The sequence below is a fragment of the Octodon degus genome, unplaced genomic scaffold (assembly GCF_000260255.1).
Source record: "Octodon degus isolate 3935 unplaced genomic scaffold, OctDeg1.0 scaffold00055, whole genome shotgun sequence".
Lineage (NCBI taxonomy): Eukaryota > Metazoa > Chordata > Mammalia > Rodentia > Octodontidae > Octodon > Octodon degus.
The window spans coordinates 9,347,752-9,365,038 of NW_004524631.1; the positions used below are offsets into that span (position 1 = coordinate 9,347,752).

Consider the following 17,287-nt stretch of genomic DNA (forward strand, 5'->3'; position numbering starts at 1 on the left):
CCTGTAGGATCTACATGTGTAATAGTTTAACTAATATTGACCCAGTAGGGCTATAGAGAAATTGGATAAAGGAGAATAGGGAGATAGGAAATTGATCTAATAGAGGAACCAGTCACAAATCTAAGATAGTTGGAAAGATAGAAAAATTCTTGGGAGAGTATGGGAGTATGAGTCTAGATGTCCTGGCCACCATGTATGTGTGTGGTGCCTATCTGAGGCCCGCTGGACTAGCTGGTGCTAATTACAGTATAAACTCCAGGTGTCGCGTATCTCCAGGGGACCATATAGGCCTTGCTTTTGCTTTCCACTGAGAGGCCTGGTTCTCTTCAGATTTTCTACTAGTTATTATTCTGGTAACATTTTTATTTTATTATTGTAATTCTGGTATCTTTATTTTTTGTGCTGACCTTTTGAGAGCTCAATCCCTCTGTGACTGTTAATTTCTAACTTAGAGGTCTACCTATAATACTCTGTCTAGTCATAATAACTACACTAAACTACTATAACATTAGACATCTTCTTGAAACATGGTCTTAGTTACTCTTCTCTCATTGCTGGGACAAATACCCAACACCCAAATTGAAGGAAGGAAAGGTTTGTTTAGCTCACAGTTACTGGGGGTTTCTGTCCATATTCAGCTAGCTCCAAGGCAGAGCGGCACAAAGCAGAAAGCAGCCTTTCATGGTGGCAGCAAAGAGAAGAGCGCAAAGGAGGAGTGGCAGCAGCTCAAGCAGCTAGCTTCTCTTTCCTCCTTACATTGAAATGCAAATTACCTGCCCCAGGGCAGGCGCAGCATCCACACCACAATAATCACAAACTCCAGAAGCCACCGTAAAACTGCATGAGGCTTTGGGGGAACAACCATACACAAACCGTAACAAACATGCATGGTATTAGAAGAAAGATGGGTGAAGTTGCCCAGTAGTGCGATGACAGTACCTATTCTAGCCACACTCTTGCCATCAGTATTTGTGCTCTATCAAGCACTTGGCTCAGGCCTGACTCAGAGCTACATACTTAACACATTGTGCATTGTGTGTCACTTACTATTTCACATTGTGCTGCGCACACTGAATGTGTTATTGCCTCTTACACCAATTCCACCGGCCTTTCTAATTGGTTCAGGTCACACAGAAGGTGAGTGTGGTAGGACCAGGATGCCAGTTCTGGTTGGCCTAACTCCAAATTGCAGACTCATGCCCCAAAGGCTCATTGTCTTCTCTTAGCCATCATGAGATTTTCCAATTACATAAAACTAAATCTGGCAAGAGAAAATATTGGCAGGCCATTAACAAACAAAGCGGTGCTACCGCGGTCTGTATATCACCTATATGCAATTACAAAAGTAATTAGTTTAGTACTGAGATGTGTACAATCCAGTAAACCACAGAGTGACTCATTGAAGGAACAACTACATATCTTACCTTCAGCATATAAAGACACAAAGTGAAAAACAGCAATATATTTATGAAGCCCAAAATAAAAAAGGTCAGCACAGAGGCTTCTTTGTACAGGGCAACAACAAAATGAATTTGAGAATTATGGGTCGATTGTGTGTATCTCCTTTCTGCTGCACACACACACACACACACACACACACACACACACACACACCATATTATACTCATATAGACCCATGGGCCATATTTTTGGTATAAAGAAGAGTTCTAAGTTTGTCAAGAGGCTTGACTTCTTATCCTAAAGTTGTGTATTACAGCATTTGATCATCAGGAAAGTGCAAAATATACGTGGGAGCTCTGAGGCTAAATGCTTGGGTCTGTCCTTTAGTATCAGGTGATACTGAGTCAGAGTTTTAGTGCCTTAATTTGCTAAAGTATGAATTGGGTTATGAGGGTTAGTCAAATATTACACGAAAGCTTTTTGTCTAGTGCCTCCCATATATGGTAGGCAAGTGTTCCATCCTGCATCTCTAAGACCTCCAAAGGGACCTATTGAATTTCCTTGACCCTTTTTAAAAAAATATAATTTTATTGAGAAACAAATAGCAATGAGAGTTTCAAAACCGATTATTAGGACAGTTTCCATAATTAATACATTGCATATTGTTGTCTTCTTAGTAGCTATTCATAGTACAAGACGCTGACATGATAGCCTGTCCACAAATACTATTAGTACACATCTTTTTATTCACTGAATTAAGAGAAAGTAGCTGTATATCTATCCTATTTTGAATATACAGATACAAAATGGTCGTTCATTTGTATCCCTTTTTTTGTTTAGTTTTGTCAGAGATGGGTATTCCATTGTCATTTAAATACTGTAGGTGAGTGAATTCAGCAAAATATTCCAATATAGTCCAGTAGTCCATAATAGTAGTGGGTTATCCGTAGGGCTGGCAATGTCAGAAGTTGTTGACTTGAGCCTTTTACTGCGCCTTTCCCACCCTGCCGCGGTCCGCTTAGTCGCTCTCTGCCCCCGCGCCCCCATTTTTTGCCTCCCGCTACCCAACCCTTTGTTTCACATTTGGGGAGCTAACAGGCTCCCTCTGCTGGAGAACAGCGTCAGGACCCACCGCGCCTCCCCGTTGCTATGGGTACCGAAGTGACGCGGTCACCAAGGAGACCAAGGGGAGGCCGAGGAACCAGCTGGCTGAGCTGACGTGGGAGGCTGGGGTCTCAGGTGAGCCGGCCGCTTGCGGTTGCGGAGGTGGCAGCGGAGGGTCTCAGGTCGTCACAGGAAGCCATGAGCCAGGTCGGGATGGGGAGAGGAGCGGGGCAACGCGAGAGGAACGGCGACTGGAGGTGGAGCGGGGAGCGCCCCCCGCTGGCCCGACCCGCAGGCCCGGGGCAGCGGAACCCCGACCTGCCCAGGAGCGCCAAGTCTCCCTCGCTTCTTCTTCCTTTTACGTGTTATACAAAAGACCTCTCAGCACAAGACGTTAATGACTGAGGCTGAAACGTCGCAAATCCAGGGCCTTCCTCAAGTGGGTCCCCCTGCAGCCCCTTAGCAAACGCTAGTCTTTTTATTCTCAGAAGTTCTTGATGCTCTGCGGAAAATTTGATTCACCGAAAAGCCTTATCGTACTATCCTCTGAAGCTGTCCTTTTTCTTTGCTGCCACTTGTACCTACTTCATGTTTGAAGACTACTTTTCAAGTAGAAACTATATTTCAAGGAGGGCCACTGGGAAACCTAAAGCTGTGGAAGGTCTTTTCTTCTTTGCAAATAATCGTTAGAAGTGTATGTGTATGTACATGATACGTGTATATGACATGTATGTGAGCATATGGACTTTATTTTTAATCTAAACTTAGCAAGTCTGTGAAAAAGTTTTAAAAAGTTGAAGGGATACATGATTAAAATTATATGAACTATATGCTCATGGAAATTAAAAAAAACCCCTCTCCATCTTTTTTATACTTAAAGGCTACCAAGAGGTAGGCTTTCACGGGGTAGACTTGCACTAAGCTGAAAGCTATAGAAAACTTCACATGCTTAAAACTTAGCACATTATTACAACTGCACTGTGCTCAAACTGCTAATTGCTGGTGATTTGTCAAAGACCTATGGCAAGATTGCCTTGAAATACTTGCGTTACTTAAGGAAACGGCGCTTAGATAAGAGTGATGCAAAAATAGCACAAAGCAGTGTGAAATGGCTGAGGAGCTTAATACATGTGAAAAACACATCAGGAGAGGGCCATTTTCGATTCAGTAAATTTTCTGGAGAGAGATGATCTTTGAGCAAAATTTACTGAGTAAAGAGGTAGGGAATAAAGCAGAGGACTTGGGAAGATAGTGGCATACAAAGGGAGACCTACATGCCAAGCAGAATAACTGGCTGCTATTTTCGTATGTGTGTAAGGAATTATTTAAAGACAAAAAATTAGTAACTTTACATTACTTGAAAGCAACTTAATAACCAAAAGATTTTCAAAAGTCTTTAGAAGTAATAATGTTGTAAAGTTTTACCAAGTTAATATCAAATAATTGTTTCTCTAAGTGTCTTTTGCATATATGACAAGTGAAGGATATGAAAGAGGAAAGAATATTTGTCAACCAAGTTCCTAAATGATATGAATTAATTAGTTTCTTTTTTTTTTTTTTTTTTTTGGATTTTAGGGAAGGGTCTACAGGGTGTTCAGGGTCTTACTACTAGGTCTGACTTGTAATTATCCGCTGCTTACAGTGTCCCAAAGAGCTGGGATTACAGGCACATGCCGCCACTCCCAGTCTGAATTAATTGTTTTAAATACATAGAACCACATTTGGAGCTAATGGGTCTGGGAAGCTGTCTTGGTTATGTTTCTATCAGTGCTAAGACAAAACTGACACACAAAATTTAAGGGTATAAAGTTGATTTAGTTCACAATTTGTAGAGGTTTCCATGTGTAATTGGCTGGTTCCAAGGCAAGGTGGGGAGGCAGACAGGAATCGCAGGGGAGGAACAGTTCATGGTGGGCCGAAGGGAAGAAAGCAGAAAGGGACAGCACAGCTCTTTCTATCCTTTGTACCTTCCCAGGGCCACTTAGGATGGGTAGCGTTCAAATTTAATCCTAGTCCCACTGGGGCTAGCCTTCACCCTGGATCAGTTCCAGCTTCATATGCTCTACCTCAAAACACCCAGGAAAACCCCACCTATGACCACGTGAGGCTTTGGGAGGACATCTCGACATAAGCCATAGCAGAAGAAAATGGTGATCTGTGGTTTTGTCACGTGTCTTCCAGCTGTGCTTTAATTTTCTGAGGCCTAAAATATCCATGAGGAAACACATGACATAATGGAGTGTATCAGAATGGGTAGTCCAGATAATGGAAGTGGCTTTGGTTTTGGAAAGATGTGATTAAGAAATGCAATACTTCGTAATCACGTAAAATTCTTGCCGGGTGTGATGGCACACACCTGTAATCCTAGCATGTGGGAGGCCGAGGAAGGAGCGAGCACTGAGCTCAAGGAGGACTGCAGCCTGCACACACAGTGAGTTCAAGGCCAGCCTGACCTACAGAACATGGTCCTGTCTTTACACAACAAGCAAACAAATTCTTTGTAAAAATTTTATTTTATGGGAAAAAGGTAAAACAAAACTTTATAACAAAATCATAGGACAATAGTGATAAGTAAAGCAGGGCCTATCACTTACATTATTTGATGTAGGATTAGCAACAATTAGGTAGTATATTTCTTTACTAGTGTGTCATTTACGCCTGTTTTGGTATTGTGGAGGAGTTTATACAATGTGGCCTAAGGCTTATTATGTAAAAGATGAAAGAGGTGCTGGGGGTACAGCGGTGGTGTTGACGTGTTGACGTTTGTCTCACTGCCTGCGCAGGTAGTTTTATGCTGTCCCTTCCTCTGGGGGTCTTCTAGGAGAGACAGCTTTCTAGGTCACAGGCCAGAGACATTTCATTTGATGTCGTGCCCACGTTATGGCAGCAGGCCTTGATGTTTGGGTTGCTTTCACGAGTTGGAAACATGTAGAAGGAACATCAAACCTTTATGGACAATTTGAGGTCACGTTCGTTACGTTATGTGTGAGAAAAAATGAGATTGGGAAAGGAAAAACAGTACAATCTAATAAATGTATCTAGAGAAATTTCCAAATCATTCCTAAACTTTAGTATTTAATTGCATAAAATGGAATAGGGTGACGAAAGGACACAGGAATTATGAGGTTGTGCATAATGCAGTTTATCTCCCTGGCTTCCTAAGGTAGTTACTAAGCTTTTGAGCTTTGTAATTCATGCTCCTGACATTGTTATAGCCTCCCTCTCCCAAGAAAGGTGACTAATTCTCCATTGGCTTTAAGAAAAGAAACAGGCAGAACAGCATGACTCACAATTATAATCTTCCTTTTTCTCTGTACAGGAAAATTGGCTTACGTGTGTGACTCGATAAAAGATTTAATTGAAAAGAAGCCTTACTAATTGCATTCAATGAAGTGAAATGCCCCTGAAAAAGACCATTTATTGATTAAATAACATTATCAGCAAAGCTATTAATCTGAATCATTTCATTCTAATGGGATTTAGGGAATATTCTTTCAAGCTTTGTATGGGTATAATCAATCATTGTGTATCATCTTGGTTTTATGCATATATACATATAAATAAAATTATGTATCCCAGTGTATAAATAATATTAGGGCAGTTGAGATTATTTTCATTAATCAGAGTGATTAACTATGGGAATTTAAAATATATTTTCAATGATCACAATAACATGGGAATTTTGGGAAAATATCCAGGGTAGACAAAATATAGCAATTGGTTTTCCTGAATATAATTGGAAAGGGGGTATAAGCTGTGTATTATTGAGAAAGACTGTTCTTAGAGCATTTTTTAAGGTAGCTTTCATAGTCTTCACTTTAATAAGACAGACCTAAATAATACCTACAACAGTGATTGCTTCATTTGCAAGCAGAAGAGAGTTTTATTTGAAAATGCTGCTGTCTCCCTCCCAAAATGCAAACCAAATCCTAGTTTTCCATTCCTAGGGTATTTTAACTCTCTGACAGTTATTTTAATTATTGTAGATAGAACTTCATGTGACAAATAAATCTGAGGTAGATGCCTTCCTGGAATGCTTCCTTCTGTCAGAATCATGAGCTCATGTCTTGTTTGCCATTCTAGCTGTGCTGCTTGTAGTGGAGGTTGGAAACGAAAAGGAAAATACATGTTGTTTGATTGCAGATCCAAATGTGTTTACACTTAATCCCATGATGCAAGTACTAGGTTGCTTAAAATGCAAATTATTTTCTATATTTTCATTTTGCAATTACCTTCAAAGAATAAATTCCTTCAGAATGTGCTCTAAAATGGTAAATATATATGCTTTGAAGTTGGATTTGATTTTTTCTGGATGTTTTGGAACCATACTTAAATGAATAAAATAGTTAATCTTGTTCTATAACATTTTTAGTTTTCTTTATTTTCCCTTTCAGTTTGCTTTAAATTGACACATACTATTTATGCATATTTACAAATATAGTATGAGACTTTGATACATTTCTATCATGGATGATGATCAAATCCACGTAATTAACATTTCCAACTCTGCAAACATGAATAATTTACATGTGCATAAAAGCTTTGGATTCTTTTATTTATTACAGTTATTTTCAAATATTTGACTATAATTACCTGGTTGTGCATTAGGATATCAGATCTAATCCCTTCTATCTGACTGTGTTTTGGTATCTGTACTCTAAGCCCTCTCCAAACCTCTCCTCTCACAGTCTTTCATTACTATTATTTCATTCTTCTTTTCTTTTTCTTTTTCTGTATTTTAGGTAAGGGTCTATAGGGTGTTCAGGGTCTCACTACTAGATTGGACTCATAGTGATTCACCTGTTTACAGCCTCCCAAGTGCTGGGAATATAGGTGCATGCCACCATGCCCAGTCTCAGTTGCTGTCTCAGTGCACCCCGTGCGTGGGGCTGGGACAGGAGGCCCAGGGCATTGAACACCCAGCCCTTGCATTCATTCTTATTTTCTACAAGATCAAAGTTTTTAGCTTGCAAAAATATGTGAGAGCACTGGGTAATTTTTGCTTGATTAATTTCACTCTATATATCTTGTTAGTCTGACCACATTTCTGCAAAGGAAAAAAATATTATTTTGTGGCTGAAAAATTCATTTTATGCTTCTATATTTATATCTCTGTGTGATTAAATGAAAACTATGACACATAACTTCTATACTGTTGTCCATAGTAGTTGTACCAATTTACATCTCTACTGGCAAAGTGCTGTCCACAAGTGCCCATTTCTGTACATCCTTGCTGCCATTGTTTATTTTATTTATTGTAGATTGTACACATTTCGTTGGTAACATAATGTCTCACTGTAGTTTGGATTTCCATGCCCTTGATGACTAGTGGTTGCCAGGGGCCTGCCCCAGGTCCCCAGCTGTCTGTAGGAGGGGTACTGCAGAGGATGAAATGAGAGACAAAGACAAGTGTAGTAATGTGCATAGCGGGGACTGGGGGGAGATCAATACCTCAGCATGGGCAAAGACAAAGACTTCTTTGGCTGGACCACTACTGATTGAGCACATACATGCATTTTCAGAGAGGTCAGTGTCTGTTGCCTAGAACAGGGTGATGATTGCTATGGGCTGTTAGAAAGAAGAAAGCATTCTGGCAAGGATGAGACAATGGTAGTAAGAAAACTGGTGGTTTTTTTCCCCCATGGGGGAAACGTTTACTACTGCTACTATACTATATGCTCAAGTGAAGTTTACTTTTTGCTTTTGGTGCTGAGGATCGAACCTAGGGCTCCCAACTTGCTAGACAAGCCTTCTACTACAGAGCTAAATCCCAACCCCTGCACTGCTTTAAAGATCCTTGTCATCCTCAGCAGGTCATGTCTTGGATTGTGAGTGCCACAGTATCATTAGTGTAGATGTTTAGCTGTGACCAGGAGAAAGCTGGAGTTTCACATTTCAGCTTATAGGGCTGGGGAAGGAGGGCCTTGGACATCCTCTGGACTCAGTTTATAATTTGTGATCTATGACAAGTGGTATTGAGCATTTACTTATTTTTAATTTACAAAAGGACTACATATTTATGAGTTGCTATGTAATGTTTTGATACATACATTGTATAATGTTCAAATTAAGATAAACATATCTGTCACCTCAAATATTTACAATTTGTTTGTCTTGAATACATTCAGAATCATTTCTTCCAGATTTTTTTGAAGTATTCAGCATATTAGCATTATATGTAATCACTCTGCTGTACATTAGCTCCCCAGGACTTATTTTGCCTATCCAACTGTAACTCAGACCCATTCATCAAACTCTCTCCCTCCTTTCTGCTTTTCTCCCTTGACTGTAGTAACCACTACTGTAGTTAATATTGAGTACTTGTTCAAATATTTGTCCATTTTTAGAGAACTGTCTTTTCAAATCATTAGCACATTGTAGAATTGCATTATTTCTATTTATTTTGTAGTTGAGTTGTTTGGTTTCTTTATATATTCTGGATATTAGTCTCTGCTCACATGAGCCATTTTCAGAAATTTATCCAATTTCCATTTTGAAATGAAGCACAAGACAGTGGATTCATACATATGTTAGGTATATAATGACTTCTGAAGTTATAAAAGAGCTATTTCAAAAGTGTTTTCATCGTTAGTTGCACCACTGGAACTATGAATGGTCTCCTAAAAGAACAATATTAGAGAACCACACATTCATTATGTTGGCCTCCATCAGTTTAATCCAATTTTCATGCTGTCCTCCATAAGCCTTCAAAGTTTGTAGGCTTCATTTCTGTTTTTCCCTCTAAAACTTTTACTGGTTTTTCACTAGCTACAAAATAAATTCCCAATATTTGAACTTGGCATCTAAGCATTTACATCTATTGAAATCTTTGCTTAGGTTTTTTTTTTTTTTTTGCATCCAGCATTTGCATCTATTGAAATCTTTGCTTAGTTTTTCCTCCTATGTGCTCTGCACACTGAACAAATTGAGCTGGTTATAAATCCCCACTCAAGAGTTTTTGCCCCCAATTAAGAATTCAGTCAAGTTATTCCTCCACCAAGAAGCTACCTTTCTTCTTCAAGGCTCCTTCTAAAAGCTAGTTGGCTTGAATTCTCTCCTCTCTCACTTTCTAGATTATTGCATCTATGCATTTTAGAGCCCTTATAGATTTTACCTTGTTTTATAGTGTTATACACAGGTCCTTTGTATGCTGTTGGACTCCAAGCCATGAGCATCTAGAAAACAAAGCTCTTTAGGCCTTGACTTCTTGCCTCCTAGCACTATGAGTGCATAGAGTGGAGCTCTAGTGAATATTTATTGAGGTTATGAGTGCTTGGAACCTGTATATAAACTGACAGCATCAAATCATTTGGAATTTAAGAGTATAGCCTCTACCACATTTGAGAACTTTGGAATTTAGAAATTTCTTATTCATATGAAAAAAATCTAGTGATTGGTAATTTGGCACTGGTGAATAAGTTATTATAGAAACAATGAACAATTGGGATACTCAGGAAATGTCCTGAATAATTTAATTTTCTGTTTAGCTCAGAGCTAAGAAGAAAAATCCTTTTTATTTCATTTCTTGATGAAATTTTTTTTCTGAAATATGCTAATTTATCATCTTAGTAAAGAGAATCCTTAATTTTTTTTAAATAAATAAGCCCACTAGAATGCATCATGGTAGTTATTACTTACCTTAATTTTCACATTACCTTGCTATATATGTAAATTTATTTTTTTCTTTTTGGGGCTTTGGATTGTATCTAAAAGTTCTCACTTTTCCATATTTAGCTTTGTATATTATTTTTGAGTAAGAAAAAAATACGTGATATATATTCACACATTACACTTTCTGAGAACACACACCACTAGATGAGTTTTGTCATTGGGGAAACATGATAGAGTGCATTTACTGAAAGAAGGATCTGAGGCCAATAGATGCAATATTCTTGAGGGATCATGAGTGAATATGTGGGTTGTCATTTTTTGAAACTTTGGAATAGATTATGTGACTATAAATATACTTTTCTCCCACACAAAATATTTTAATAGTAAAGAATAAAGAATAAATCTCAATAATGCGTTTCTTATATTCAAAACTAAAAATCTGAAAGCTATTGAATACAGGAAAAAGCAACAAAATGTAATCATACAATTATCTGAATATAATAAGTTTACAGGTAAAATATATCTCTAGTTCATATTCAGGTCAAAATGCAAAATAATATAAAAATTATTTGTGCAGAGATTAAAATCTTAATCTCTGGGCAAATTTGGCTCTTTGGAAAACAAAAAAAATTCACTATTAAGTTTATGTCAAGCAACTATATTGATGATAGCAATGTGTAATACAAAAATCCATGCTTGAATACTTGGCTATCATTTTGGTCTTCTAAATTTATACAACTTCTAATGTCATATCAATTATCACTATACTCTTTAATATAAAAATTTTTTTAAAGGTAAAAAAACAAGGAAAAATGAGACAAGAACAAAAAGTTAAGGTTTCTTGAAAGCAAGCAGTAATACGCAATCATATTCCAATTTTATATATCTGTTAATCTGAATAACAGATTTGATGATAAAAATAGATGATCTATCAACCATTGTTAATCAGCTATTCTTGTTTTGAAAATCTGTAACATACATATTGTTGCATGTCACCCTGTTTTTGTCTTTGTTTCTGATTTTTTGTTCTTGCTTTTGTTTTTATTTTTCAAAATAAAATAAAATTAAATTTAAAAAGTTGATGTTGTTAGGTTCCACTATCATGCTGATTTTCTTAAAATTAAATAACTTCTGCTTCCTTTAGCTTTTTCCTGTCCATTTGAGCAGTGACAGCCCAAGGGTCCTCTTGCATTTTTCTTACATGTCCAAGTTTGAGCACAGGCCCAGGAGCTGTCAGAGATGAAAGGGTCTCCTTTGGGGTTTGGACACAAAGATGAGAAACTTGTGGGTTATTATTGTTGTATAGCCAGTCCAGTACGTCCTCCTCAGAAACCAGGCTCCAAAGTCAAGTAACTTCTGAAGTGCCTGTGTTCACATCAAATCCCAAAACTTTTTTCTTTTTATTATTTTCTTCAGTGGGTTTTTTCTTTTCTGCCCTTTGCTGTAGTTTTAGTTCAGTGGGTGTCTCTGCTGTATATTCCTTTGGGACTGGTGTCAAGTGCTTTTGGCAGAGGGCTACATATGATTTTTTTTTATTTTTGGGTTTACCATAGTCCATTGGTAAGTCATTTCGAGACACATTTTGTGAAGGAGTAGCTTTAGTAACAGATTTCCTATAACTAGTTTCAGGTGCTTCCCATGAAGATGTCTATGTTTTCTTGTGGATTTTTAGCTATGTGTTCTTTCACCTCTCTTTTGAGTTTTTCTTTTTCCTCTCAAGTTGCTTATTAATAGACAAACACTTATTCTCGAGATTAGGTCGTTCAGTCTCTAAAGATGCTCTTGCAGAGGACTACGCTTGTTCTCAGCTCTTTTTTTTCATAATTTTATTGATAAACAGATAGCAATGAGACAGCTTCAAATCAAATCAGTAGGACAGTTTCAATAACTAACACACTGCATACATTCTTCTTAGTGGTTAATTGCTGTACAAGATACGGACTTGAGATCCTATTTACAAACACCATTAGAACAAATCATTCTATTCATTAAGTTAAGAGAATGTAACTATATATCTATCCTAACCACTTTGAATACACAGATACAAAATGAACATTCATCTGTATACACTTTTTTTCTAAGTTCCGTTATTTGAATATTATAGGTATGTAAACTCAGCAAAATATTCTAAAAGAGTCCAGTAGCCCATAATAGCATTGTGTCTTCTGTTTAACTGGCAATGCCAGAAATTATTGACCTGAGTCCCCCACAGCTCAACATAACAGCATGGCTTTACTTCCTATATTTCGTCTTCATACTTTTCTACTGGATGGTTAAGACCAAGGTAATGTTCTCAGCTCTTATGAAGTCCTCATTCTGAGTCTCTTCAGCCATCATATGGCATTGGCACTCAGGTTTTTCCCTAGGCGCTACCATTTCAGCTATTTTATGTTGACATTGCTTATCAATTTCTTTCTGTGATTTTACACAAATTCATCAGCTCTTACTGTTGCCTTCTCAACCTATCTCAAAAAATTTTCTTCTTGTAACTTTTTATCCTCAAATTTTTTTTTTCTTGTAGTTGAGTCATTTCTTCAAACTTTTGTCTGGCCCCTTCTAGTTCTATTTCTAATTTACTGACCTTTATCTCATAAACATTCAGTTGCCTGTTTTCTACTCTCCCCACCACCCTTTTATTTCAAGACCTTATTCTCTTGTTGAAGCTCTTCAATAAGCTTGCTTTTGCTTTCAATTTGTTCCCTTAAACTTTTATAACTTTAAGGATAGAAAGAGCTAGACTATGTGCTTTAGCTTATCTTGATGAATACATTCTTTATCTTTACAGACTATTTTCCCAGTCTTTTATTATATTTAAATTTTCCTGTAATTTTGGGTTAATCAAATATGTTATAATTAATTTATAGTTAGTATCCATGACAATATTTTTGCTATTTAACCTTTGATTTAGCCTTCTTTCTCACACAGTTATATGTTTTTATGGTTTTCTGAATTATGTGTTATTCTGAATTTGTAACTAGCATGTCTTCATGTCTGGTGTAATTCTTTTGTTGCTTTTTCAGAAAAATTAATTTTACCAACTGAAATATTTTTTACCAATATCAATAATCATGAACACCAAAGACTTTGTAGTTCTTCCATGGGGAAAATCTGGAAATTCTGTAAGGCTAAAATATAAGTAAGTACATACACATTTATTTCTTAAATAAGAATAGTGGCTAAAGTGTTATATGTTGCATATTAAATTATTTTATATGAGAATGATTAAACTTGAATTTCATGAATTCTTATCTATGCTTTCTTTACATTGCTATTTATTATTATTAAATTGTTTTTAACTATAATAGAGTAGATGTAACATATTTTTATGTATAATAGTTTTATAATAAGGACAAAAAATAGTTTCCATAAGAGTCAAAGTGAAAATTAATATGTAAATGTTAGATTACCAGCTATCAAGGAAATATAATCAAAACTTAAAGATATTTTTATAACCTTTATTCAAAGCTTAAAAGAATCACCCCTACATTTAGAGAAGCACTGAAATGATGGTAGATCTTTAATTTATTGCTCCGGTTCTTGGATAAAGGGCCTTATATTGAACACACGTTTCGAGAAAGAATAACTTCTGGACTTGGATTGGCTGGGAGATGCATTCAGCCAAAGGCAGGCAATTCTGAGCATCTGTGACTTTCTTTAGAAAGTCCATGGACTTGGAATTCATCAGCAGACCCATCTGAGATTCACAAAAGTCACTTGAAGTCTTCAGAGTCTTCCTCTGAGATACACCAAGAGCCAGCAAGCACAGGCAGGGACAGTGCCTTTATTTATTTATTTATTTATTTATTTATTTATTTATTTTTGAGAAAGAGTCTTGCTGTGTAGCTGGCTTTGATCTTATTATCTAGTCCAGGCTGGTTTTGAACTCACACAGTCCTTCTGCCTCAATCTCCCAAGTGTTGGGACTACAGGTGTGTGCCTTCACACCTGGCTGACAGTGTTGACTTTAATTTTAGTTGCTAAGTTCTTTGATACAGGTCAATAGCCCTGCTAAATAGTTATGTGGTTATTTAATGTTTTTGATATTTTCACAATGATCTCTTTACTTCTGAGAATAATTGGGTATAAAAACATTGTGTAGCTGGGCAGGGTTATACACACTTGTAATCTAAGAACTCAGGAGGCTGAGGCAGTATTGCCTAGAGTATGAGGCCAACCTGGCTACATAAGGAGTTCAAGGTCAGCCTGAACTACATAGTGAGATCCTGTCTAAAAAGCCAAAAAAGAGCGCTTGACTGGCAAACGCAAGAATCTGAGTTCAATCCCCGGTTCCGCCAAAAAAAAAAAAAAAAAAAAAAAAGCCAAAAAAGATATTTTGTAGATCAGAAAGTTATGCAAATATAAAATATTGTTAGATGTACCTTTTTGTCATAATGAAACATATATATGTATATATATATGTGTATATATATGTGTATATATATACATATATATGTATGTATATAGTCTCAGCTCTCTATCTGTACCTACAAATAATCATTCAAAAACATTTATCAAGGACCAGCAAGATAGCTCAACGAGGGGCTGGAGAGACAGCTCAGTAGAATAAGTGCTTGCCTTGCAAGTGCAAGGGCCTAAGTTCAATCCCTTATTTCAAAAAAAAAAAAAAAAGTTCAGTGAACTAAGTGCCTGCTTAGGCAAGTGCAGGGACTGGGGGTCAACCCTTGGCACCACATGCTGAGACAGCCCCACCTCTGGGTGCACTGAGCCAGCCATCGAGACTGGGTGTGTAGGTACACACCTGTAATTCCAGTGATGGGGAAGCTGAAAACAGGAGGATCACTACAAGTCTGAGCTGTATAGTGAGACCCTATGCCCTATACCAAATCCATTAAAAAATTATTAAGTATATATGCTCTACATGCTGTATTGGGGAGTAGTGAATATGGTAACTGGAAGTCTGGTCTTCCTTCAAGTAGTTTCCAGACTATATGGAAAAATATAATTGTATTGGCAAAATAATAGGAAGCAAGTTGTGATGTGTAGACCCACAGGCTTAGGAGAACATGGTTCAAATCACTTGGACAAAAATGATGATGCATCCAAATTTTACCTGAGAAATGCAGCTAGTTGGTTATTTACTGGGCAAATCTTTTGTAAAGGCACATATACTATGTAGTTTGGGGACCTTTCAGACGTATCCAGTTGGCTGAAGTTTATAGACCCAAGCTAGAGAGAAGGTAGGGTCTAACTTACATACAATCATGAGAATGATACTCTTTTTCTGGCCTGAAAGTCTTCCTGGCCTCCCATGATCCACAAACTCACAGAAACCAAGACAGGAGAGTTCTCTTTCTCAGCATTTCCACTTTCTAAGCATATTCCATTTGATGCTGTCTTCACAGCTACGCCATCATTGTCTGCCATTCTGCTGCAGTCTGACTCCCTCCCACCTCCTTCCAGGCACTACCTCCTTTCAGTCTTATTTCTAGCCCTTGTATCTGTTGTGCTAACATGGTCTCTCTAGAATTAGCCTTCACTTTTCTCCATGGCCTTGCCTACTTTCCTAGCTCTTCTGTGTATGGAGGCTCCCAGGAGTAATCTTTGAGTTTTGTAAGATTCACAGAATTCAAACTTGGCCATTTTGTCAGTAAGTAGTTCAATGTCTTTGTTTTTTAGTTTGTTTTTCTTACTTGCCATAGTGGGGGCTTCTAAAACATTTTAAATCTCCCAAGAAAATGAGTAATGCAATCATATTTTTGATTTTGAAATGCTCTTTTGAAAGCATATCTGAAGTTATAGAACTGTTGAGACTGGGAATTTGTCGAGTCCTAAATTGTGTCCCTAGCCCTTCTCAGCGTATTCTAGTTCAGGAAAAGTCATCATTATCCTCCTGATTGTTCAAGGAGGAAGTCTGGGTTTATTGTAAATGTCCTCCTTCTCCCCTACCTGGTAAGTCACCCACGTTGCTTACTGTAACGCTCAATTAATTCCATCAAACAAAGCATCATTTTTCTCTCTACTGATCCCTCATTCTGACCAGCATAATTTCTTCATTATTTGGATTACCAAAAGATTCAACTACTAACTGACTCATTTCCAGGCTTGCACTCTTTCATTGATTTTCCATGATGTGCTCAGTAAACTTCGGTCAGTTCTATTAGAATCCCTTAACGATTCTCATTATTTTTAGTGTAAAAACCCAACTCCTAATAATTGCTTCCAACAATCTTTCTTCTTTTACCACTGTCCACCTCAGTAGGTCCTTATCTTGCCATTTTATCCATCTTACAAATAAGGCCTAGTCACAGGCACTTAATGGTTCTTGCCTCACACATTAATTTTTACTCCTATGTCTACTCTTACTTCTTACTAGGTTGATGCTTGTACCATGTCCCTTTGACTGGCTCAGTCCTTTCATGTGTCAGCTCTCAGGTCAGACTTCACTTATTCTAGGGACAGTTCCTGTGGTCCCAGGGCTGAAGCACATGTCCTTTCTGTGTGTTCAGGTAGTCCTGTTTCTCTCTAGCAGAAGCACCATCATTCTATGTTTTAATGGCCTCCGTGTTGTCTGTATTCCTCTCTGTATTGATAGGTCCATCATGTCACATCCCCAGCCACACTCACAGTGCTTTTGTGAAGCAAGGATGAATTTCTCCTTTTGGAGTAGACATAATGAAGATGATGACAGTCTCCATTAGGATTTGTGTCTGAATGTTCCCCCAAAGCCAGGGGGTGGGCTTTTCAGAGTGGTAAAACTAGAATTTGGGATTGATTCATTGTCTAGTGCTGGGGTTGTTGGTGTGAGTGCTGCACACCCCCTGGGGTGGGCAGCCGGCACAATGCATAAGGGGGGGCAAAGAGACTTACCCTCCCTTTTACCCCTTTTTTGCTCTTGCTACTTTTGGTGCTTTCCCTGATCATGAACTGTTAGTCTTCTGCAATGCCGCCCTGCCTTGGAGCCAGTTGCATATAGACTGAAACCTACACAAACTATGAGCTAAATAAACTTTTCCTTCCTTAATTTGGGGCATCAGATATTTTGTCTCAGCAAAGAGAGAAAAGTAACCAACACAGTCTTTTTTATTTTGTGGCCTAGTTATCCGAACCCTTTTGGACAGCCTTTATTTTCTATCTCTTTTGAGATATCTCTCTGTTTTATATTAATTTGAGAGCGCAAATTTGGCCTACTTGCTGGTTTTGATGGCTTAGC

The 17,287-nt window shown here is 37.7% G+C and overlaps 1 protein-coding gene across 1 annotated transcript in view; it reads left to right on the forward strand.

Annotated features, from left to right (window-relative positions):
- The first annotated feature begins 2,598 nt into the window (after positions 1-2,598).
- Zbbx (zinc finger B-box domain containing) overlaps positions 2,599-17,287 on the forward strand; it is a 147,842-nt gene continuing 133,153 nt past the window's right edge. The window contains exons 1-2 of the mRNA XM_023717811.1: positions 2,599-2,640; positions 13,137-13,252. Coding sequence (XP_023573579.1) covers positions 13,185-13,252 — 68 coding nt within the window. The 5' untranslated portion in view covers positions 2,599-2,640; positions 13,137-13,184. The remainder of the gene's footprint in view (positions 2,641-13,136; positions 13,253-17,287) is intronic.